At 42.7% G+C, this 23,353-nt stretch overlaps 1 protein-coding gene across 4 annotated transcripts in view; it reads left to right on the forward strand.

Moving 5' to 3' along the window:
- Positions 1–19,280, forward strand: part of LOC149323499 (dedicator of cytokinesis protein 7-like) — a 167,798-nt gene extending 148,518 nt beyond the window's left edge. For 2 of the 4 annotated variants that reach the window (XM_089489066.1, XM_089489068.1), the window contains exons 42-49: positions 981–1,112; positions 5,164–5,289; positions 7,605–7,694; positions 8,673–8,909; positions 9,472–9,615; positions 9,944–10,050; positions 12,097–12,264; positions 13,076–19,280. In XM_089489066.1, the coding sequence (XP_089345192.1) occupies positions 981–1,112; positions 5,164–5,289; positions 7,605–7,694; positions 8,673–8,909; positions 9,472–9,615; positions 9,944–10,050; positions 12,097–12,264; positions 13,076–13,118 (1,047 nt within the window). In that variant the 3' untranslated portion in view covers positions 13,119–19,280. Of the gene's footprint in view, positions 1–980; positions 1,113–5,154; positions 5,290–7,604; positions 7,695–8,672; positions 8,910–9,471; positions 9,616–9,943; positions 10,051–11,713; positions 11,934–12,096; positions 12,265–13,075 lie in introns of those variants that run through there. The other 2 variants (XR_016276060.1, XM_089489067.1) reach the window with 2 other exon arrangements.
- The last annotated feature ends 4,073 nt before the right edge of the window (positions 19,281–23,353 follow it).

A 23,353-nucleotide genomic window follows, 5' to 3' on the forward strand; every position in this document is an offset into this window, starting at 1 on the left:
CAATATCAACTAATTATATAAATAATATAATTAATACTTCTTCTTATAGTACTAAAAAAATAATTCTTAAAGGATTCTCCACCAACCTTGTTAAAGCTTTATTCCTTAGAAAAGAATAATGACCGGCTTTTGGCAAACCTGCACACTAAACTTTCTGCCTGGTCTCAGGTCTACTTACAGTACTATTTGTTTCCCTTCATTGCCAGATTTCTGGCATACGCCTGTGGAGGCCTGCTGGAAATACACAGGCAGTGCCCTTCTGCAATAGATTGTTTCCCAATTATTAGGCATATCTGGCCTCCCATGTGTGCCTCCCTCTGCTCTGGTGACTGTTGGAAATTGGTCTGCCAGGTGCTGTATCACAGTCACATCACTGCTGAGGATACAGAAGTGGAACCCAGTGGTTTCAGTTCCCTACAAGAGTCAAATGATACCTGGAGCCACTGGGGACCTTTGAAGCTGCTCACTTCCACTCTGGTCAATTCATCGTGTGGGTGCAGACTGGGGTATTCATAAGCCAGGGAAAGGAAACTTTTTGCCCTCTAAATGTTAGCGGATTGCACTTCCCATCTTCTCTCAACATTAACTCTTCAGCCTTGCGCTGGTGGGAATGATAGTCCAATAACATCTGAAGAGTCACATATTGTTTAGCCCTATCATAGCTTGGAAACAAAATAATTTTTGATCTATACCACTCAGAATTGCCCAGCCAACATGGCTGCTGCTGTGTTAGTTGTGTCTTTCTTGGAGTTACAGCCCCAAAGGCTATTTTCCCAGCTTCTGTCTCCCTGCTTGATACTCTTTGAAATGGCTAGCTGCTTCCAGACACCAGCCTGAACACCTCTGTGTGCCTCCATTGTCCCTCATTTTTGCCATCTGGATTTGTTGCCACTTGCTTTTCAAAGGCCCAGGTCTGCCCTAATTGCTCAAGTGATCCTGCCTATTTTCAGTGGCCTGATCCATTTTCTGACTCTCTTCAGGGTGGACTTTACGAGGCTGTCAATGAGGTCTACAAGATCCTCATTCCCATCCATGAAGCTAGTCGTGACTTCAAGAAGCTAGCAATGCTGCACGGCAAACTGCAAGATGCCTTCAGCAAGATCACCAACCAAGTGAGTAAAAACAGCCTCTTGTGGCAGTGCTTATTTGGGGGGAAGGGGGGCAGGGAGCCCGCATGAACTCTTCTTTTCCTGGGTGCTTGCCCAGCTATGTCCATACTCTCATTTTACTACCCCTTCCAGAAGAAGTAAATATAAAGTGGATATGCAGGTCAGAATCTGTTGCAACTAGAGCCAAGAAGCTGGATGATTCCACTAGCTATAGCGTCAGCTCGAAAACCTTCTGCTGAGGAAACTTTCTGAATTGGGTATCTGCTTCTGGCATGGTGTTTCCTTTTCCAAACCCCCCGCAAACTCTGACACACTGTAATTTGAGTGGGGGTGGCATTTTCAGATGTGTAGGTAGTTCTGATGTATGGCAGAGAGTTGGACTAACAGCTCATGAAAGAATCCCTGCCCCTATGACAGTACAATGAGAAGCATCATTACCCCCTTTGTTGAGCTGAAGACCATTACCTCTGCCTCTCTCAGACCCCTTTTCAATCTCAGAGGGAAGAATGGGCATCACAGTAAGAAGTGCATGAGAGCCCAGAATTCTCAGGTTTATGGGGCAGTCCCAGGTCTTTAAAATCCTACTTCTTTCAATCATAGCTTCCAGAATGCCTTATGGCCTGTGGACATTCTGAGAGTTGCAGTCCTCAAAAGTACCATTTCCCAGCTCTTGGGTAGAGGTAAGGCCTAGTGGGTTAGCCTCATGTTCAAAGCCAAGACACATGAGTCTCATATTAAAAAGTGCGAACAAAATTAATGCCACTAATTTCGTTCAGGTTTACTTTATTCCTCAATAAATAAAGACCGGCTCTTTCAGTTCTGGAAAAATAATAATAATAATAATAATAATAATAATAATAAGGTATTTTAGGATCTGAAGTTGGTTGTCACTGTGCTAGTCTGTATAGCTAGTTCTTGCATATGATCTCAAGTGATACCTATAAAAGGCCTTCACAAAGAGAACTAAGCTCCACTTGCCTACTTTTTAAATGCTCCAAGTACTAGCAGGAGCAGGCAGGGAGGGGGTTGCATTGCAGAGTTCCTCTACCTTTCCCCTTTACTGGTGTGGAAAAAACATTGTTACGTTCATATCAAACCAATGTTCACCTTGTGGCTATAGCATTCTGAGTTTCAAATAAATTAACTACCTTCTTCCTGTTTTCTTTGTCCTCCTGCTTGTCCCCTTTGTCCTGTCAATCAGGCCTCTGGCTGGGAGGTAGGCTACCATAAATCTTGCTTTTTCTTTATCTGTGTTTGTGTGATTGTGCATGCTGTCTTACTTCGTAGTCATTTCTGCCCTTCTTCTGTTTGCTTATCACAAATCATTTCCTGTAGTTTCAAAGAACAAAGAATGGCGTCCCAGATCTTTCTTGTGCATGGTCACTGACTGGAAAATCTGTTTGCATGCCTTCAAATGGTATTGATCTCCACAGTTAAAATAAACACACACAGTGCTGTCAAAGTTTCTGAATTGGGGATTGGACTGGATGGCCCTTTGGTCTCTTCCAACTCTATGATTTTGTGAAAGTGTCTTTCATGACAGTAGTTCCACATCTGTACTGCTGTTTTCCTTCTCCAGCTACATGCCTGCAAATGTTTGCAAAAATATATCTTTAATTTATCTCCTTACACAAGACCTGGGCATGCATAAGGTAGTCATTTAGGTACAAAGAAGATAACAGTCATGGTATATGAAGTATATATTATATGAAGAAGGAGCACCACTGTGTGGCAGGAAGACACCAGAGGGCCCTGGAGAATGTCCCTGTGCGCTCTGGAGAGACCCTCCTAGCTCTTAGGTATTTCTTCATTTAGTACATTGGGTGTAGGCTGATGCTGGGCAATTTGTTCAGTATATGAGATGATGATGATGATGATGATGATTATTATTATTATTATTCATACAATCAGTGAAATCAATAAAAATGAAACCTGCCAAAGGCGTACATTCTACAGGATAATAACAAAATACATATAAAACAATAGATAATAATACAAGATAGAATTAGATAAAACAAGCAGGCAACAAGTTAAAAAGATCAAATATCAAGTCAAATATGAGATAACATATTTGAGATCACATTGCCGGAACAGAAATGTATATATATTTGCACACCGTTTTCATTATGCTGATTGGCTTTGGCGAGGAATTCCTCTTGAAGTGTGCCTTGCATGGCAGCTTTCTGTATTGCAGATTTTCTACCGCCAGCACCACCACCACATCCTGTGCAGGTTTGGCCCTTTTCAAAAAGCTCATGCTGATAAGCCCATTGACCTCATAATTTCCTGGCAGTGTTCCACTGGGGAGGAAAACACCACCACACCAGTCTGCAGTTGGTGTGGTGCATTTTGCTCTGTCTGTTAACTGTTAGTAGGAACAACAATCTTTCTCCAGGACTGGGGGGTTGAGCAGTCCTACTCAGGGCCACACACAGCTGAGATCTAGTTCATCAATCAGAGTTGTGTGCCTTAAAGGGTGGTCAGTTAAAACATGCAGTTACAGCCAGGAGCAGCTAATACAACCTTTTTATACAGACCATACCATTAAGTTAAATTGCTTGCAAATGCTGTTAAATGTGCTGGGAAATCAATGGCTGTGCATCTTCTATTCTCTGCCTCTCCAACACCTGTTTATACAAGGATCTTGAACTCTGATGTTAATGAGTGGGTCTTTTCCAGTCTTATAAGATCACTTTAAACATTTTAATTTTCATTCTTTGATCATATTGTATTATAAACTGCTAAAATACTTACACTGAATGCTGGTTCACTTAAAAAGATTTCATCTTTACAATGTCAGTTGTGTATTAGAGTGGCTTATTCCTAGAGAGGAATGTACTAGTCCTGAGTTCGGTGTATGCATATATTTCTTGCAAATATTCAGATCCCACACCCCCACCCCACACTTTTATGATAAGATGTGTGTAAGAGATGGTCTGGTACACCAGCTAGAGGTTTCTGGAGATTTGTCTGCACAGATCCTTAGGAACTACTGTCACCACCATAAGAGATGATCTTAGTAATATATGGCCTTTTTAGAACAAAACATTAAGTCAGTTCTCCATCTTCTGTTCCATTCTTTTGTGGCATTTGCTGTATTCCAGTATATGCCATACCCTTTCTAATGCCTCTTTCTTGTTTTGCTTCCTACTCATTTTACTGATCCTGCCAACTCCTCTTGGTCCTGCCTTGACTTGGTAAGTTAAAGCACCATGGAAATTTAGCAGGGAGGAGCAGTGAACTATATCAGTCTCACCAGAAATGATTTGGGGAGGAATAACTAGGGGAGACACTAAAACTGCAGAACTTGATCAGGCCAACCATTGTAGGTTTCAGGGGGACAGATAATAGAGTTTGCCCAGTCTGGGAAAAGTTACTTTTTTGAAAGTATTTGATTTCTATTACTCATTATTGTACTTTGAAACGACTTCATTATTACTTGTCACAGTGCTTTAAAAACAACTCTGCATTACACTTTTCATTATGCATTAATTTGGGGTTGAGTGATAGATTAAAAGTGATAAGAGAAGGGCATAAAACATGAAAAATTGCTGTCAAAATGATTTTTAAAATGTTTGTTAAAAGCAATTGGAATATATTGATGTTACACCAATAAAATAACCACTTTTGATATGTGCCTTTGTTACACCTTCATTCCCTCCTTTCTTTCCCAAAGGGTAGCTTGTTATATAGATAATTATATTAGTTGTAACCTGTTGTTTCAGATCACTGTATTTGTCCTTTATCCCCATGTGAACACCCTAAATAATTTTAGTAGTCACTGTGATAGTTCATTGTGGACCTAATTAAAATAGGAACAAAAATGTCATTTTCTGGCTCTCAAGTACCAGGTTTTTTATTTGTTATTTCTGGATATGCAAAATTCCAGGAAGAGAAGCTCTGGGAGTACAGTTGGCCCTTCTTATACACAGGTTTTTTCAACGTATAACAAGGGTCCACTGTAGTTTGGGTGGATGTTGTGCTTACTGTCAGTTTACAAACTGCCACACCTTTTCTCATAGTGCCTTTCATTCTATCCCTTTAGGTCATGTAGAGAATGTTTGGAACATACTTCCGGGTTGGCTTTTATGGCTCGAAGTTTGGAGACCTGGACGAGCAAGAGTTTGTTTACAAGGAACCCTCAATCACCAAATTGGCTGAAATATCTCACCGACTTGAGGTAAGAGTGAAAGTGTCCTTGTTAGTTTTTTGTGGGTTTTTCAGGCTATGTGGCCATGTTCCAGAAGAGTTTCTTCTTGACGTTTCGCCAGCATCTGTGGCTGGCATCTTCAGAGAATGCTTTGCCTGGAAAAAGTTGGGGGTATATATACTGTGTGAGCCTGGGAATGCAGGAGTGATTTGCATGTGTATTGTTCTGTGCTGATGGCCGGCCTCAGGCTGGGAGACTAATGCAAAAGAGGATTAATGTCTGGTAATTGGTGATCATTATCTGTCCTTGTAAGATGCATGAGTCAAGTAGTAAGGTGAGCACGAGTGGAGGGAATGTAATGCCTGGCAGGAGGGAACGAGGGTGTAGACCAGGGCAGGGCAACATAGAGCTCAGGTGGATTCAGTTGCTGAGGTTAATAAGTATGTTCACATGTACTGTTTTGCTTGTACATCTGGCACACTGCCTGCCTTAGCTTACTGGCAGATATGTGCTCAGTGTAGTGTAGGCTTATATGTTGTTCAGACTAGTTGAATTCCATGTAGGTTACCTGCTATTTAGTATTTAGATAACCTCCACAGTGGGCTTCCTGCTTTATAGTGAGGGAATGAATGAATGAATGAATGAATGAATGAATACTGGCTTCTCTCAGGGGAGCTTTCCATTTAAAGCTGTGTGATTGTGTGCCTTCAAGACATTTCCACCTTAAGGAGGATCATAATGCAAACCTGTCACAGGGTTTTCTTTGAAACTTTTTTCAGAGGGGCTTTGCCTTTGCCTTCCTCTGAGGCTGAGAGTGACTTGCCCAGGGTCACCCAGTGGATTTCCATGGCCGAGCTGAAATCCGAACCCTGGTTTCCAGAATTGTAGTCCAATGCTGAAACCACTACACTATGCTGGCTCTCACCATCTAAGCAGGGGTGGGCAAAGTATAGCTCCTGAGTCAAATGTGGCCTCTCAGAGCCCCTTGACCCCTTCTAGATTCCTCTCATTGCTCTTCTCCTGACGCTTCCTTTAAAAAAGGTCACTTTTTAAATAGGTTGCAAATCCCCCCTTTGCATTTTTCAATACCCTCTGTTTTTCAAATCAGAAATGAACTTCTGTCCATTTCAGATTTTGTTTTTATTTGCATTTTTGGTAGTTTGTGTGGCCCCTGGAGTGTCCTTAGGTCAGAAAACGTGCCCCTGGATCTACCACAGTTACCCACCTTGATCTAAAGTGACACTGCTGGGAACCGTAGAGGGAGCCAAGAAGGATGTAGGAGAAGGCATTCTGTTCAGTTAACATTATCCTCACTTCATTTAAAAGTTCCATTCTGTGTAAAAGGGTTTGTCCTTAGTTGACAGTTCTGCCAATATTTGGCTTCTATGTTTCTAAGCATTCAGTTTGTCACATCTCATCTTGTTGAAAATAGTGTAGTAGTGGTTAATATGACTGAAGCAGTACTGTATACAGGAAGCTGTAACTTAGAACAAGCAGTTCCCTTTCGTTCTTCTTTTATAAAATCCAGCAATTACAGACCACCCCCTGATGAATCTACATTCCCGATTGTCATCGCGAGTGGTTTGCAGTCTGCATTCAGTCTGCCGGCTGGAACTCCTTTCCTTCAGTCTCTCCACTTCAGAAATGCATGTTTCTTTCTCTCTCTTTAGCCTTGACACCATTGGTCCTCGGCCCACCTGTCGTCCAAGCGCAGCTAAAATGACCGTAAAGGAAAAGGCTGTGGCTCTGGAGCCAGAACATTGCTGATAGAGTCTCCCAAGACTGTCATCGGCTATAGTCCATGTAGTTCCCAGTCTTGGGTCCTAAGGCTTTTCTTATCATTTACTCTGAGGGCTGAACCAAAATAATCTCGGTGTTGTGAAACATGCACTTGCCCATTCAGCAAGTGGAAATGTGGATGGGTCTCTTTTTTAATGAAATAAGTTTAGGAGGAGAAGCTTCCACCCCTGTCCTGCAAATCTCAGGTCCTAATTTCTCCCACACTACTGTTTTCTCCCACACTACTTGCTTCTGGTGTCGGTGCTGGGCCAGGGAAAATGACTGAAAGTATGTGAGCAAAAAAGGAGGGGGGCCTTGCTTCCATCACATATGCTTATTTTTAAATGTAAGTGGACCTACCCTGCCCCGTTCTCAGCAAAGTTGGTAAATGCATGTTTAATAAACACAGACAGTGTCTGATTTTGCCCTGAGAAGCACAGAATAATTCTTATTCCATGACAGCTGCAAGGGATTTTCCTTGGTCTGAACAGCTGCAGGCATCCAGAACTTTCTCTGTCCCTTTTGCTTTGCCCTAAACCACTTCTTTGTTTCCCTTCCCTCTGCAGGAGTTTTATGCGGAGCGCTTTGGGCATGAAATGGTAGAAATCATCAAAGGCTCAAACCCTGTTGACAAGGCAAAACTGGATCCCAACAAGGTAGTTTTTCTCTTGCATCCAAGTGTGTTGCATTAGTCAGCTGATCACTGTAAAGGCACTGAAGCACTGATCTGTGACCCTTGTTGGGCTGGAATAACTACCAAAAATGCCCCAAGTGGTTTGGAACTGAATTGCATAACAGGCTATGGAGCTACAGGCAGAGAGATTCTTTCAGGCTGACCACTGGACATTCTGAGTGAGACCTGAACAAAGCTTGGTAAAGTTACATTTTGGTTTACAACTCCTATAATCCCCCATTCAGATTGAGTACTGTAACTTGTAGTAACAGAGATTTAGGGAGTTTTAGGGGCTATGCAGACCACCCCTAAGGGGCGGCCTTGTCACCCCTTTTACAGCCAGATCAGGGCCGCAGTGACTGCACGCCGTGTCCCCAATCTGGCCTTTGTAGGGCACAAAAAAGAGCCACAAAAAGTGGCTCCATTTTGGGGCCTGCAAAGGGCGCAATAGCCGTGGCACCATGGCTTTACGGTGCTTCTTCGGTGCTGTGTCATGTGGTGCAGCGCGCAGCGTCATGCCGGCCTGGGGGTAGACCTGGGGTGTGCGTCATGTGGACACTACCCTCCAACTCTGCCCGTAGGCCGGGTTTTCTTGCCGGTCTGCACAGTCTTTTCGTCCACAAAAGGAGTCTTTTCTAAGCAGTGGACCTGAGTTAATATATTCTTTCTCCGCTGCCCTGCATACAGAGTAGAAATGATTGAATGCACTGTTGATAAACATATAGCACTATCTCTAGGCATCTGAAATTCTAGGGTAATAATGGGATTAGCAAGAGTCAAGAAAGGGCTCCAGTCTCCTTGCTTTTCTCGTGCCTGTCCAGGTGTGAGTTTGGTGGAAGGTGATTCTCTCCCACAGCCCCATGGGCCTAGCATATTATATTGATAGTTCAAAAGATAATCTGAGCTCATGGGAAGCACTTGCTGACTTTTCCCTGCCACTGTCCTGTCTTTCCTGCCACAGGCATACATCCAGTTGACTTACGTGGAACCATTTTTTGACACATATGAGTTGAAGGATCGTGTCACGTATTTTGACAAGAACTACAACCTGCGCACCTTCATGTTTTGTACACCGTTCACATTGGATGGACGAGCACATGGTGATCTCCATGAGCAGTTCAAGCGCAAAACTTTGCTCACCACTTCACATGCTTTCCCCTACATCAAAACCCGCATCAATGTCATCCACAAGGAGGAGGTACTTTGGGGCAGGTGGGGAGGAGTATTTGGAGGCATGTGAGCGAGGAGCATACAGAGCTTGTGTGCTGCAGTTTTTGGGGATGAAAAAAGTATAGACTGCAGTACATAATACAAAATTCAGCTTTTTGGGATTCTTTCTTGACCACATCTGCCTTCAACTTGCTGAGAATCATTGTAGCCTCTGTGGAAGTAGATATAAGCTCAAAAGTAAGTGAGCCCACAGTCCCATTGAACTCTCAAAGCTGGAGAAGTGGGCATGTAATATTTTGATTGCTGGAAAAGTGAGCAGGAGTTGGATTCAGTGTTCTCTAAAGCTTCTAGGCTGCTCCTGATGTGACAGACAAAACCAGAACAAATTACTGTATGCAAAATAACAAACATTGCAGAACAAATGATAAGAAAGTGGTCATACAGATATGCACAGTTTGTGTAATATGTGCAGATCACAGAATTCTATTTTGCTTGATTTGGATTGTTTTGTGTTATTTTTTAAATAAAATACATCCCTGGGTGCACAGGATTTACTGTTTGTGTTTCCAATGTTTGGTCTCTGTCCCCAGATTATTCTCATCCCAATTGAGGTTGCCATTGAGGACATGCAGAAGAAGACCCAGGAGCTGGCTTTTGCCACCCACCAGGATCCACCTGATGCCAAAATGTTGCAGATGGTGCTTCAGGGATGTGTTGGCACCATAGTCAACCAGGTGACTATTGAATAGGAAAAAATTATTTATTGTGGGCAGGGCCTATGGGGTGAGATCAGGGAGTGGAATGAGAACAGAGTCTAATCCTAGAAAAGACAAGAGCAGCCATTTTAGGTTAAAACTGATGCTGAGAGCAGGGGGAGGAAACATGGGATTGAAGAACCTTTGCACCATCATAATGTCTAAGAGTGGATGATCAGATTGTGCAACAGGTTGTATGTAGGGTGGGTATTAGTGAGGTTTTAAGAGCTCTGCCTCTTCTCTCAAGCTCCAAATGGAGTCAGGACCTCCCCGCCCCATCTTGACCCCATGGCCTGTTATGTTTCAGGGCCCACTGGAAGTGGCACAGGTGTTCCTGGCTGAGATCCCTGATGACCCCAAGCTGTATCGGCACCACAATAAGTTGCGGCTCTGCTTCAAAGATTTCACCAAGAGGTATTTGTGCATGTGCAAGTGCCTGAAGCCACACCTTGCCTTCATGTTACCAAGAATCTCATTTGTGCCCCACCTGGTAACAGGGTAGTCTAGATGGCTTGAAAGAGTCAGTGTTAAAATTAATGGTCACAAAATAATACAAATAGTGTACAGATTCTAGCCTAAAACTTTTAGAATACCAGTTTCAGCAGGAGAGATACAACAGCATAGAAGTGTACATGGTGTCATGACAAATATCCAACAGAGCCAAAGCTCAGTTCAGGATTCTCAAATGGGGGAGAGGAGATTTCACCTGGTGATGAAAAGACCACAAAAAAGACACCAGACACACTTTCCATCATTGGAATATCCCTTTCTCCACTAGCATCTATATCTCATTTTGTGTAACGTATGGATCATATGGGTCTCAGCTGGTGAGGATGGATGGAAAGAAACTTCTGAAGATAATGTCAGGGTCCAAGCAGAACTGGGAGAAATTCCTGTTTTGGACTATGCTTCCAGAACCCACCAGCCAAAACTTCCAGTGACCATGTTGGCTAGTGGTTTCTGGAAATTGTAACCCTCCAGAAAGAAACTTTTCCATGTTCTGGGTCTTTATTAGGTATATAATCTAAAATGATTCTTTAGTTACATCTTCTCTATGAGCCTTCAGGTAATTCAGTCCCAAGCATGTTCCTAGTCTGTTGGGAACACTGCTCTTACTACTGAAGAACAAAAAACCAGATGCATCTTTAACCTCTTGATTACTTTGACCTCCATCTGTTTCTCCCTTGCCATTCCTGTGTGACTGTTAATACAATTCCTTTGAAGAAACAAAACTCTTAATTTTCTCAGTTAGTCATAACTTTAGGCAGTATTTTCTCAAACCTTTAAAACTCTGGGCCTGGCCTAGCCATGTTCTCTATCCTATACATTCCTGGCAGCCAAATCTTGTGCTTAAATGTGGTTTCTTAATGTTTTGGGGAGGGGAGGTTAGATCCTTGGTGTTTAAGAGGCCCTCAAAGCAACTGCTGTTTCCATGTGCCACTGAAATAATCTCCCTGTGGGGCAAGACATTACTGTTAAGATTTCCAGTGATTATGTTTCAGGAATCATAACTGTATGACTAAATACTTGTAGAAACTGTGGTCTGACCCGCCTGCTAAATGAACCCATCAGAGGCTAATGTGAATTCCAGTTCAGAGAGCTCCTGTAGCATCATGGTTAGGAGACTGACTTGTAAATTAGTAAATTAGCTCCCCTAGAAAATAAGAGCTCAGGTTGTTCTTCTCTATTAGATTCATACTCTTGTTTTTACCTGAAGGATCCTGACACTGCTAACAGAAACATTAAAATAATCTAGGGGAAATGTGTTTAGTTTAAAATACAGTGAAAAATATTTTTGGCAGCAACATAAAATATAGTAACCTAACAAAGTAACAATGGTTGGACAGCTAGCACCTGACAACTTCAGCTCAGAAAAGTTCTTCTACTTGCCTGAACAGTTTTGGAACTGATTATAAAGCTGGCAACCACTATAAGAGAAAGTGAAGGATAACTTCTGAAAAGATGGTACTATCAACAGATATTTTAGATGGTTAAACCTTACTATCCTGGTGGTCACCAGCTGCCAGGGTGATCTGTTCCTAATTGATTAACGACAATCCTGTGTATTTCTACTCAGATGTTAATCTTATTCGGTTCAACAAGACTTCCTCCCAAGCAAGAAATATAGGATTGCAGCCTGAGTGATTTGCTGTGTCTGAATTGCCCTGGCCACACATTTCTCTGCAGAGTGGTGACTTGGTTGTAATGATAGGCTGTGTTGTCCCATTGTCATTTCTTTAAACAAAGATCTGATGGCAATTCCACTAAAGATGAGAGCATCTAGATTGCCCCAAATAGTAAGTAACTTGTCGTGCCTGTGGTCTGTGTTCAAAGAGAGAAGAGAGAAAATTTCTTAAGTTCAGCCCTGGCCAGGGGTTGTAGCCCAAAAATATAACTTTTCCAATCCCTGGCCCTGAGCTAGTGCTACCATGAATTCTCTTGCCACCACTGCCTTTTTAGGTGTGAAGATGCCCTCCGCAAGAGTAAAACCCTGATTGGGCCAGATCAACGTGAGTTCCTCCGAGAGCTAGAAAGGAACTACCAACGCCTGAAAGAAGCCCTGCACCCACTTCTCAACCGCAAAATCCCTCAACTCTACAACCCCATTGCTCCTCTTTCTGTACACAGGTGAGCCTCCATGGCATGGGCAATATAGAGGTGGTCACAAGGTGCTTTCAGGATAGTGGGCAGTTTTGCCAAAGGCAGCTGCCAAAACTTCATCAACCACCCCTGTTCTTCTGGTCACCATAATTTCATTGAATATGAAAATAATCTTGGTTGAATATGAAAATAATCTTAGTACAATATGTTGTTCTTGTTGGAAGGTTTCTAGAGCTATAGATTGTCACATAGCTCTTTTGTGTCACAAAACATAACACATGTTCCTTACCTTTTGTTTTCACGGATTCCAACCTCAAATGCACCTTTACAGTAATTATTCAGTATAGAATTTTAACTCCTAATAGGAGTTACCTCCTAAAAGGTAAATAGTTTCTTTGTTAATTCCACTATGTTTATATCTTACCTTTGGCTAGAAAAGGGAAACTTGTTGAGTGGCATCCAGTGATAACCAGTCTAACTGCTGAAGGCAAACAGAACCATCTGTTAGGGAAAATCCCTCCAGGTTCCCTTCTGTGCACACATCCACCTATCCCACCACTGTCCTCTTCTGCTTAATAGAGTTAATCCTTGCTGCACAATATTTTGGAAACATTAAATCCCTTTTATGAGGGCAGTAGGCCTAGAGGCTGGGCTTGTGGTTTTAGTGGCTTGGTTTTCTGGTCTAGCGATTTAAACTGTTAGTTTGCAGATTGGCTGATCTGCCTGTGACACCCAGCACAGAATAAATTCCTTTTAAAGGCCTGCTAGGGCTGAAACACAGTTCAGGAATACCTTCATAAATAAAGTAATCCTGCTGTTCTACTTATTTTTCTTTCAGAAACTCCTTCAACAGATTGAGTCTGAGGAAGATTGAAGCCTAGGAAAGGAGATGCACCATTGAAATGGACCATCTGAACCACAGAGACCCAGTGCTGGAAAGGGCCACCTTTTCATTGCTCTAGATTGCTCTAGATTGCTCTAGATTTCAGCCATTCTGTGGACTTGTTGCTCTGCATTGGGAAGTAACACTGGGATTTGGAATTTCTTTCTGTGCCATTCCAGACTTGTTTCAGCTTGTGAGGCCTACTAGTCTTGTCACTCCAACAGGAAAGAGACTATGTGAGGAAGAGGGTGCTGGGAATGATCTGAACTCCCACGTACTGCCCTACTGATGGCTGTGCTCCATCTCAGGAAGCTTCTGACTGTGCAACCTTCCAGATTGGGTGCTCTGCAGATCTTCTTGACTGAAGTCAAATTTGCTTTATGCATACGAGCATTGGACTTCCAGAGACTGTAGCTGAGGACTTAACCACTGTGGGTTCTGTGTCTTTGTCTCTTGGAGAGCTGGGTTTAGCTGAGAGGCTCAGGCTCTCTTCCCATCTTTCTCTTGTTACGTGTTGCACTGTCCTTTTGACCGCCAACAATTTGGAGCAGCCAGCTATTCATGGGTCAACAAGAATGACTGGCCTAAGTTTTGGAATTCATTTCTAACTCAGGGAAGAAGGTAGTAATATCTTGGAGTAATTTAAAAACTTAGGACATCCAGGTCCTGTGCCTGGTCTTAAGAGGTGACCAGACCAGGAGTTGATCTGCCCACTCAAGAATGTAGTCTGAAGCCTGGGATTTGGCTCTGCTGTTCACTTCCTTCACGGACACCCTAAATGCCATTTTATATAGCTGGTCACCAGGGGATGGCTGTCTACCTATCAGCTACCTTCTGGAATCCTCAACTTGTTTTACCTTTCCAACACAAGCCAAAGATCCTTTTCTATTTAACATGCCTCTTATTAAAACCTTTCTAGAGCAGGGATAAAATTTATGTAATCACAGCAGTGCCTTCTAGGGCATAGTTTGCAGGGGGAGGGCCTGTTTACTTCTCTTTGCCCAAATGCCATCTGGGGCTGTTTGTATGTCTTGTTTCTTAAGAAGATAAGCCTCCATGAGTGCCCCTTTCTTCCTTCTAGTGCCTCTGCCCCATCTCCACAATCAAAAAGCTGAAGGAAGTTTCCCTCTCCAGGGTAGAACTGAATCTAGGCTTTGCTGTGCTGAGTAGCATTCTTCTTCTGCAGGACTCCCCTCACAGGGGCAAAATGGAGTATTTGGATGAGAAATGGTGCATTGATGAATAATTTGGGTTTTGTTTTGTTTTTTAACTAGAGAAAGTCCAGATTTACTTGAAACTGATGAAGAGTGTTTCATCAAAATTGCCCAGGATTGATCCATCTTTTATGTTTATATGGGCTCCCTGATTTGGCTTAGTGTTTATAAGTACTGTACACAGTTTAAAATCACTTCCATGTCAAACCAGAAGGGAACAGCCACAGAGGATGCAAGAACTGCATCCCTAACATTTTCAGTCATCCCAAACCCCTGCAATCCTCACCCATCACATCTAATTTTTAAAGCTTGCTGTTTCAACCCTTTTTATGGGTGAAGGAACAGCATTTAATTGGAGGTGCAATTCTGTTTTTAAAGCTGCCCATTCAGTAAACCAAACTGTACTAAAGCAGGCAAATGTGTGCAGACAGACCTGAATCTATTCTACATTCATCCTTTAAAAAAGTTTTCAGAGACTTTTATAGGCACAAGGCCATTGGGACATATGAGGCCCCCCATTTGTTTCTCTTCGCACATTCTTTTCCTCTTGCTTTACCAAACAAGGACCTGAACATGAAGGTTTCTGCTCCTTCTTAACAGTGGAGAGCAAATGATCAGTACTAGGACTCAGTTACCTTCCTATTACCAAAGCTACAACTATTTGGATCCAAAATGTACTCCTACCCTCTTCTCTGGATAAGGGTTCTATTGTTTCCTATCTTGCTCCAATATCTCCTAGTGTGAATCTTTGTGCCGTGGCCACATCTATGGTGCATAATTCAGCCTTGATTTTTGTCTGTCTTGCTCCTCAATGAAGGAAGTTGTAAACATTTTTATTTATAATGCAGTTTTAAAAAAACATGTGAATAAACTGATTCTGTTCTTTTTTAAAAATGACTGCTAATGAATTCTCATTTCATTGCTTGTGGTGAACCTTGAAATCCACACAAGGTATAATCATACCATAAACACTGAGATGGAAAACAAACTTAAATTCTAAGGTAAATCCTAAGAACTTGCATTTCCACTTTTGAATGAGTCACATTTTTAGTTTTTGTTGCTGAGAGTGGAAGCTCACAAATGGGGACAGCTTTGGCTGAAAGAGTAGAAGTCAAAAAGCATGGTTGAGTAGTGGCTGTCCCCAGTCCTTGTTTGCTGTCTGCCTAGGCTTAGGTATTTCTCTCTTTATAACCCCTCCCTCAGATTTTTGTCTTGCTTTAATCAAAACATAATGGCTCTACAAACACATCCAGACTTTTAACAAATGCAAAGACCTAACTTCAGCTATGCCTTATTTTTGTTACAGTCCTGCTGCTTGCTCTGCATCAGTATTTCAGAATCACCAGTGTTTCCCTTTCCTATTAGAATGTTGAGCGCTCCACTTGGCTTTCTCCCCTAAACACTGGGGAGAAAGACATTTTGATGGATGGGTCCTTTGGTGCAAAAATGGAGCAAATTGAGGAATTCTAGAGAAGAGGGGATAGTGGGAGTGATTGTAGCAAGATGTAAAGCAGGAAAAAGGCAAGGAGAGCTTTCCCACTACCATCTTAGCACGCACTTCTGTGTTAGGCAAGAACAAAAATAGAGACAGATAAAATGAAGAGCTTGTGGCTCAGCATGGAAAAACTAACCTCCCAGCATCTGTGAGAACTGGGCAAGAAATCTTTTAGATACAGAAGCAAGACATGTGTCCAGGGAGACATTCAGTAGAGCCCAGCTATCAGGAGAGGATAAGTTGCTGCCAAACACTTTGCAGAAGAGAGGAGGGAGGGAGAAGACTATTGCTGAGCCTTCGGAGTGTGGTGACCAGGGCAGCTAGTGCTGCTAAGTTCATCTAGTCAAAGAACGCGGTGATTGTGATTTCCTGCATGGCAGAGGGTTGGCCCTTGTGGTCTCTTCCAAATCTATGATTCTATGAACATAGTGATGAGAACTCAGGGCAAAGAGATTAAACTTGCACAAAATCTCACTGTTGGCCAGCGTTGGGAATGTCTGGGGTAGAGCTGAGAAAAGTTGTTTTGTGAGCAAGTTTTTTTTATAGCTAACACTCTCATACAGTTATAATTGCACATGGTATCAAGACCTCCCATAGCTGTTTAAAAGAAGAGCCAATTGAACCTCCACTCCTGGCAGGTCATGGGTTGATAATAGAATCACAGAATCGTGGAGTTTGAAGAGACCTCAAGGGCCATCCAATCCAACCCTCTTCTTTCATGCAGGAACGCACAGTCAAAGCACCCCTGACAGATGGCCATCTAGCCTCTGTTTAAAAACCTCTAAAGAACGGAGACACAACCACTTTTCGAGAGAGCGTATTCCACTTGCCAACAGCTCTTACTGTCAGGAAGTTTTTCCTAATGTTTAGGTGGAATCTCTTTTCCTGGATTTTGCATCCATTGCTCCATGTCCCATTCTCTAGATCAGCAGAAAACAAGCTTGCTCCATCTTCAGTATGACATCCCTTCCGATTTTTAAACATGGGCTTGGCAGAGTTTGACTTCCAACTAATATCAGGATGTCAGAATAGTTGAAATGCCCCGTTACTGCTACCACTCTCCTTTCTGAATGTTTGGTCATCTGTTCCATGAAGGCATCATTCAAGTCCTCAGTCTTACCTCCAAAATGACAGAGTTGTTTCTGTCTTCCTTAGTTTTTACCGAGATGCACTCATCCTGGTTTCCAGGATTTAAGTCATGGATCTCTTCACAGGTGTAGACATTCTTGGCATGTAATGTTCCTCGTCCTCCTCTCCTGTTTGCTCTGTTTCTCTGAAATAGGTTGCAGTATACCCCTCTATTACTACATTCCAATTGTGATTAAAGATGAATTCTTCATTGAAGGCCTTTTTGAACCTTCAGACTAAATGATGTACTGGAACGCATGGGCTGGGGAGTGAGGAAGAAGAGTTGCTAAGAATGCCTCTGTTTTTTAAGTGTTGATAGAAGCAAGTAAGGAAATTGCAAACACCTATGGGGCTCCTCTGGTTCCAGGAATGTGGACAGGAAATTCTAGGAGGCTGTGTGTGTTATTTTACACGTCCCATTGGAAACTGGAGGGAGGGGAGTACATACAACTCTTGGTGTGATTCTGAAGAGAAGGCGGCTGGGGTGACATAGGAGTCAGTCTTCATTGCTGGCCCAGAACCGTTAACAGGAACCCCGTGACTTTGAGATGCTTACACCAAGGCGGAAAATAGCATCTTGTGCTTGTCTGATTAGCAGAAACAAAACAACGGGGGAGCATGGGCTCTGCTGGGGTGGCTCAGAATAGAACATTTGTTCCAGTTCACACACAACTTGTCTCAGATTTATGTCCAAATGATTATTTGAAAAAATCCACTGCAAAAACACTAAATGTTTTATCCTGCTGGGTGGAGGGGAAACGTTGTCTAAAATATGGACCCAAAATCAAGAACTCCTGCCTCCTTAGAAATTTGTATCCACAGTGAGATGTTAAATACTAAAAGCAGTCATTTGCCCTGAAGGGAAGGGATTATCAGTATGAGAACATTCAAAGACAAAGCTGTGTTAGTCTGCAAAATCAGTATGCAAAGGGATCTTGAGACTAAATGAAAGAAAGAGGTTGGTAGTGTGAACTTTCCTAGACTTGAGCCTACTTCCTTAGATGGATGTTTTAAATGGGAGATGTCTCAAGAAACCAGGATGGATGACTAAGGAATTTTCAACTGAGCTAAGTTTTAAATGGAACATATATAAGAAATGGAAAACATGGTCCAAAACAGACTGCAGAAACAATTAAGTTTAAGACCTCTTTAACTGCCCTGGTTCAGTGTTTGGTGATTCTGGGAACTGTAGTTTTGTGAGACATTCAACCTTCTCTGTCAGAGAGCTCTGGTGCCACAATAAACTACAATTCCCAGGATTCCCTAGCACTGAGCCAGGGCAGTTAAAGTGGTCTCAAACTGGATTATTTCTGCAGTCTGTTTTGGACCTATATCTCAGGCAAAGGTAGATTAAAAAGTATGGGGCTGAAAGGAGATGCACAGTGTGTATACATTTTTAAAAAACGTTAACATTTTTCCTTCAAGTACTATTACATCTATTTTAAATGATGGTTTTAAGATTCAGAGGGAAAATATGTTCTAATGCCATTAAAGCCAAAAATCAGCTTTAAAAATAAATACACTGATAAACAATGCTGATCAGAAGGGTTAACAGTGTGCATGTCAGTGCTGTACCTCTTTACAGAGGAACATGTAGTGCTTGGGTAATTGTGTACAGAAGCAGAGAAAGAGAAAAGGCAGGCAGGAATGCAGCAAAAACCGAGAGCTTATAGAGAGGCTGTGACAGAACCCAAAGGAGTGGATGAGAAGTTTGCTTTGGATGTGAACTGGAATTTGGAGAGACTTGACTCAGGAGAGGAGTATAGTCTGGAGGAAGAGTGGAGGAGAGGTGAACAGCTAAGCAGAGCAAAGATCAAGAAAGGAAGTTGCCTACCCCATACAAAGCCTTCGACATGGGTTGTGTGCAGAAGACCCATCCATGGATTCTCAAACTTTGGCCCTCCAAGTGTTTTGGGTTTCAGCTCCCAGATGCCCCAGCCAACTTGGTGAACAGTCAAGAATTCTGGGAGCTGAATTCCAAAACGTATGGTGGACCAAAGTTTGGGTATCATTGAAAGCCTCATCCATTCCCTGGTTTTCAGCAAGATTCTGAAGAGATCCATCTCATTACTACCTTAGAGGGCTTTAAGAAGGCACTCAAAACGGATCTCTTCCGGTGGGCTTATCCAATGAATTCCATATAAAAAGGTTATGACGACTGCTCTTCCTTGACTGATTGTTGGCTAAAGGACAAATTGTAATTTTTAGAGAACTAATAGGAATTCTTGGTAAATTCAGTGTTAGTATTTTATTGTTGTATTGCTTGTAAATTGTACTAAGTGTCTTTTAAGGTTGTAATCCCGCTTTGATCTGTGGGAGAAGTAGGCGGTATAAATAAACTATATTATTATTATTATTATTATTATTATTATTTTGGGCAGTTGTGGCAAACCAATGGCACACGTGCCTTCTCTGGCATGCAGAGCTCTCTCTGTGGGCACACTTGCCTGTTCCTCCTCTTTCCTCACCCTCCCATCCCTTCAACTGTCTCTGGGGATGCTTTGATTTAGATTTCCTGCATGGCAGGGGGTTGGACTGGATAGCCCTTGCGGTCTCTTCCAACTCTACGATTCTATGATTCTATAATCACAACAAATAAACCATTCAAAATCTGGTCCAAAGATCTACAAGAATTTATCTGGCAAGGCAGGAAGCCAAGGATAAAAATGTGAGCACCTCAGGACTGTAAAGATAAAGGAGGAATGGGTTTATCAAATCTGCAAACTTATTATAATGCCAGTGCATTTATTTGGATTAAGGATTGGATAAATCTAAAAGAAAAAAGACTTCTTGCTCTAGAAAGTGATGGTTTGGAAAGAAGGTGGCACTCTTACCTTTGTTAGGATGAGGCCACAAACTGTAAATTTTTTAATAAACATGTAATAAGGAAAGCTCTATTCAAAATATGGAACAAAAATAAGAAACACACACACACATATACACACCATAATAATAAAATTCCAAGGTGGACCTCTGTTCTAGAGGCTATCTATAAAACAGGGAAATCTTGCAAAGGGAGATGGATCACCTACAATGATATTCTAGCTAAAAGAAAAAAAGAAAAAGACCAGTGTATGGATGGACATTCATTTGAATTTAATAGGATATAGTCTTTTGTCAAATGGTTCAATGGCCTTCAATGAGACCAGGCTGCCCATTCTAGCAGATGTGATTGCTTAGAAGACATTGGCTCTGAGTGGACACTTCTCTGGCTGCAATCATTGTTTTCTGGCAACTCCTCCTATGGTCACTACTTAAAAGTTCTGTAGTGACAGTGGAAATCTCTCCAGGAAATTAAAGATTCTAGTCTGGGAAAGTGTTATTGGGGTATTCTTTGTCAGTGCAAGAGACTGAACCAATTTTTTCTGTCTTCTTTTCATTAAAGAGTGTAAAGTGTGTAAGGTAAAATGTTGCTATTCTTCTGATCCTCTTTTGTAACTCCACTGTAAATAGTACTGGAATCGCAAGCAAACATGGTGTAGTGGTTTGAATGTTGGACTATGACACCAGGATTCAGTTTTCTGCTGAGCCATGAAACCAATTGGGAGACCCTGGGCAAGTCACATTCTCTCAGACTCAGGGGAAGGCAAGGACAAACCTCATCTGAAAAAACCTTGCCAAGAAAACCCCATGATAGGGTTGTCTTAGGGTTGCCATAAGTCAGAAATGACTCGAAGGCACACAAGATACACAATAGATTTGCATTTGTACATGCTTGCTCCTACATTGCACATCATCCTAGGAGAAGGCAGAGGTTGCCCTACAATCTCCTTGGGTAGCACATGAATCTTAGTTCTAACACAAAGAACCACCTAAAGTTAGGTGGGCCCTAACTTCCATCATCATGTACTATAACTATGGTTGGTGGGGCTGATGGGAGTTGGATTCTGACAACTTGGGGTAGGCCAAAGTTCCCCAGCCCTGACCCAGTTGCTATGATTAGTAGGGAGAACCATGCTGTTTCTTCTTTTGTAGTGATAAAAGTTGTACCATATTTGGGGAAATTACCAAATATCACAGAAGTAATAGACGTGCACATCTTTACAGGATCGATCTGGCCATTACAAGGCCTAGAGAACCCTCTGCCACCTGGGCTAACTCCAACCTTGACTAGTGGCAAAAGCAGCTATTGGGAGGCCAGACCAAACAAGATGCTTCTTCAATTGAACTTAGTACATAGGAAATAAAATAAATAATTTAAGAACGAAGTATGTCTTGAGGGAGAGGACTTGAACTTAGCACAATTCTAGGGTTGCCATAATTCCCTACCTCAAAACCAGGACATTGCGCAGCAAAATGTAGGACATTTAAAAAAATGGAGGACACACCAAATTAAAGGTAAAACACATAAATTTAAAAAAAAACCATTGCTCTCCCCTCTTAAGCCCTGGGCCTCCCTGCTACTCATCTGCCATCCTCAAAGGAAGGTGGATGTGGCAGTAGAAGGCCTAGCACCCACCCCACACCCAAGCCCCTTTACCTTATCTTCTGGGGCCTCTGCCAAGGCCCCAAGCAAGCACGATGCTGCTTCCAATGCCTTCTGCTGGTTGAGGCTTCGGTGGAGCTGCTGAGCGCAGCACCACTACCAAGGCCCCCCCAGCACTGCCGGAGGCCTCCCTGGCGCTGGCCTCACTGAGGCCAGAGGAGCCCGCGGCCAGAGCCCCCACTGCGGAGCCGCCTCAGAGGCCTTGCCGAGGCCAGAGGAGCGGCCCCCAACAGGCCACAGCAACAGCTGCACTGGTGGCGGCGGCAGCGGTGGCTGCAAGTGCGGCCGTAAGAGTGGCCAAAGGCGCTGCCACAGCGGCACCCTAACAAAGCCCAGGGGTGGGGGCAAACCCGGGACAAAGGCCCAACCGGGACGGGACCATGCAGACTGGTCCAAACCTGGGAAAGTCCCGTCCCCCGGCGGGATATGGCAACCCTACACAATTCTCTACTGTGTATTAGGCCTTTCTACATACCTGTTTTTCTGATCTAAAGGTGAGTGCACACCTACAAGTTTTATTCAGGGGAGCTGATTAACGTGGAACAAATAGTGCGGTGTAGTGGTTTGAGTGCTGGACTATGATTCTGAAGATCAGGGTTCAATGCCCAGTTCAGCCATGGAACCCATTGGGTGAGGTTGGGCAAGTCACAGCCGCAGGGGAAGGCAATGGCAAACCTCCTTTGAACAAATCTTGCCAAGAAAACCCCAGGATAGCTTCACCTTAGGGTTACCATAAATAAAACATGACTTGAAGGCACACGACAATATAAATAGCTGAGAAAACACACACAGCCTCATTTGCAACATGGCTCCCCGAGTGACAAAATATGTAGTCTAGCTGCTGCTACTACTGCATCATAATATTCATTTCCCTGCCACCCTTTCCTCCTCATGCCTGTACCCCATCTGTCTGCTCCTGAAAGATCTGGGAAATGGCAGATCCTGAATAAACATCTGATGTAATACACTTGGCTGTGAAGAAACTGTATTGATAGATGAACATCTCTTCTCTTTCTTCCCCATTTTATGCTGCTTTGCACAGAAACATTACCCGAATGCATGGCATCAGTTTGAATGAACTGACTCCACTGAAAAAATTCCAGGGGTAGCCATGCTGGCCATAAAGCAAATTCAGTAACATCCAAAATCCACCAAACAGTGGGCTAAGAATGCACAAAATACATTTTGGATGTTTTTGAAGTCTTCTTCATTGGTTAAAAACCAAATTTGGGGGGGGGGGATGAAGATGTTAGTCCTAGGCTTGCATTTTGTTGTTTTGTTCTCAGTCTAGATGGTATGGAGGGGTATCTCTTGAAGGCTGGCACATATTGGATTGCAAAGGAAGTCTCTTTTTGTGTTGCAAATGGATGTTAAATTTCTTGGGCTTTGAGAATCTCCCAGTATCAACATGGCCAGATGGAGGAAAGGCCAGCCTACAACATATACCACTCTATAACATCTGAACTAAAAGCAAAAACAGCAAAATGCAAGCCTAGGACAAACATCTTCCATTTTTTCTCCTGTATGGTTTTTAACATCTTTGCCTGATGAAGAAGCCAGTGGAGCTTCCAAAGTGTGCAACATGTATATTGTGCATTTTGGTTGGTCCAATAAAGGTATCATTGTTCAGTGGATTTTGGATGTTACTGGATCCACTGAAAAATGTTGCTGAGAGTAAAATGAACATTATTTTTGTTATTGTTAAAACTGTGGCGGCTCTGTACCCGAGGAAGCCATCATCTGATGTTTCAGTGCTGAAGTAAAGAAACTGCATCTCCGGATGTGTGTGAACAGCCAGGGGGGCTGTTTTGCCAATGCCAGCTATGCACTAAATTTAGCATTTGGGGGAAGGGGCAAACAGGCATCTCTCTTGAAAGCAGCCTCAATTGATCTATCTTGAATTTAGCAGC

This window comes from Sceloporus occidentalis, unplaced genomic scaffold, assembly GCF_023333645.1.
Source record: "Sceloporus occidentalis isolate IW3139 unplaced genomic scaffold, rSceOcc1.0.p SCAF_1, whole genome shotgun sequence".
NCBI classification, from domain to species: Eukaryota; Metazoa; Chordata; class Lepidosauria; order Squamata; family Phrynosomatidae; genus Sceloporus; species Sceloporus occidentalis.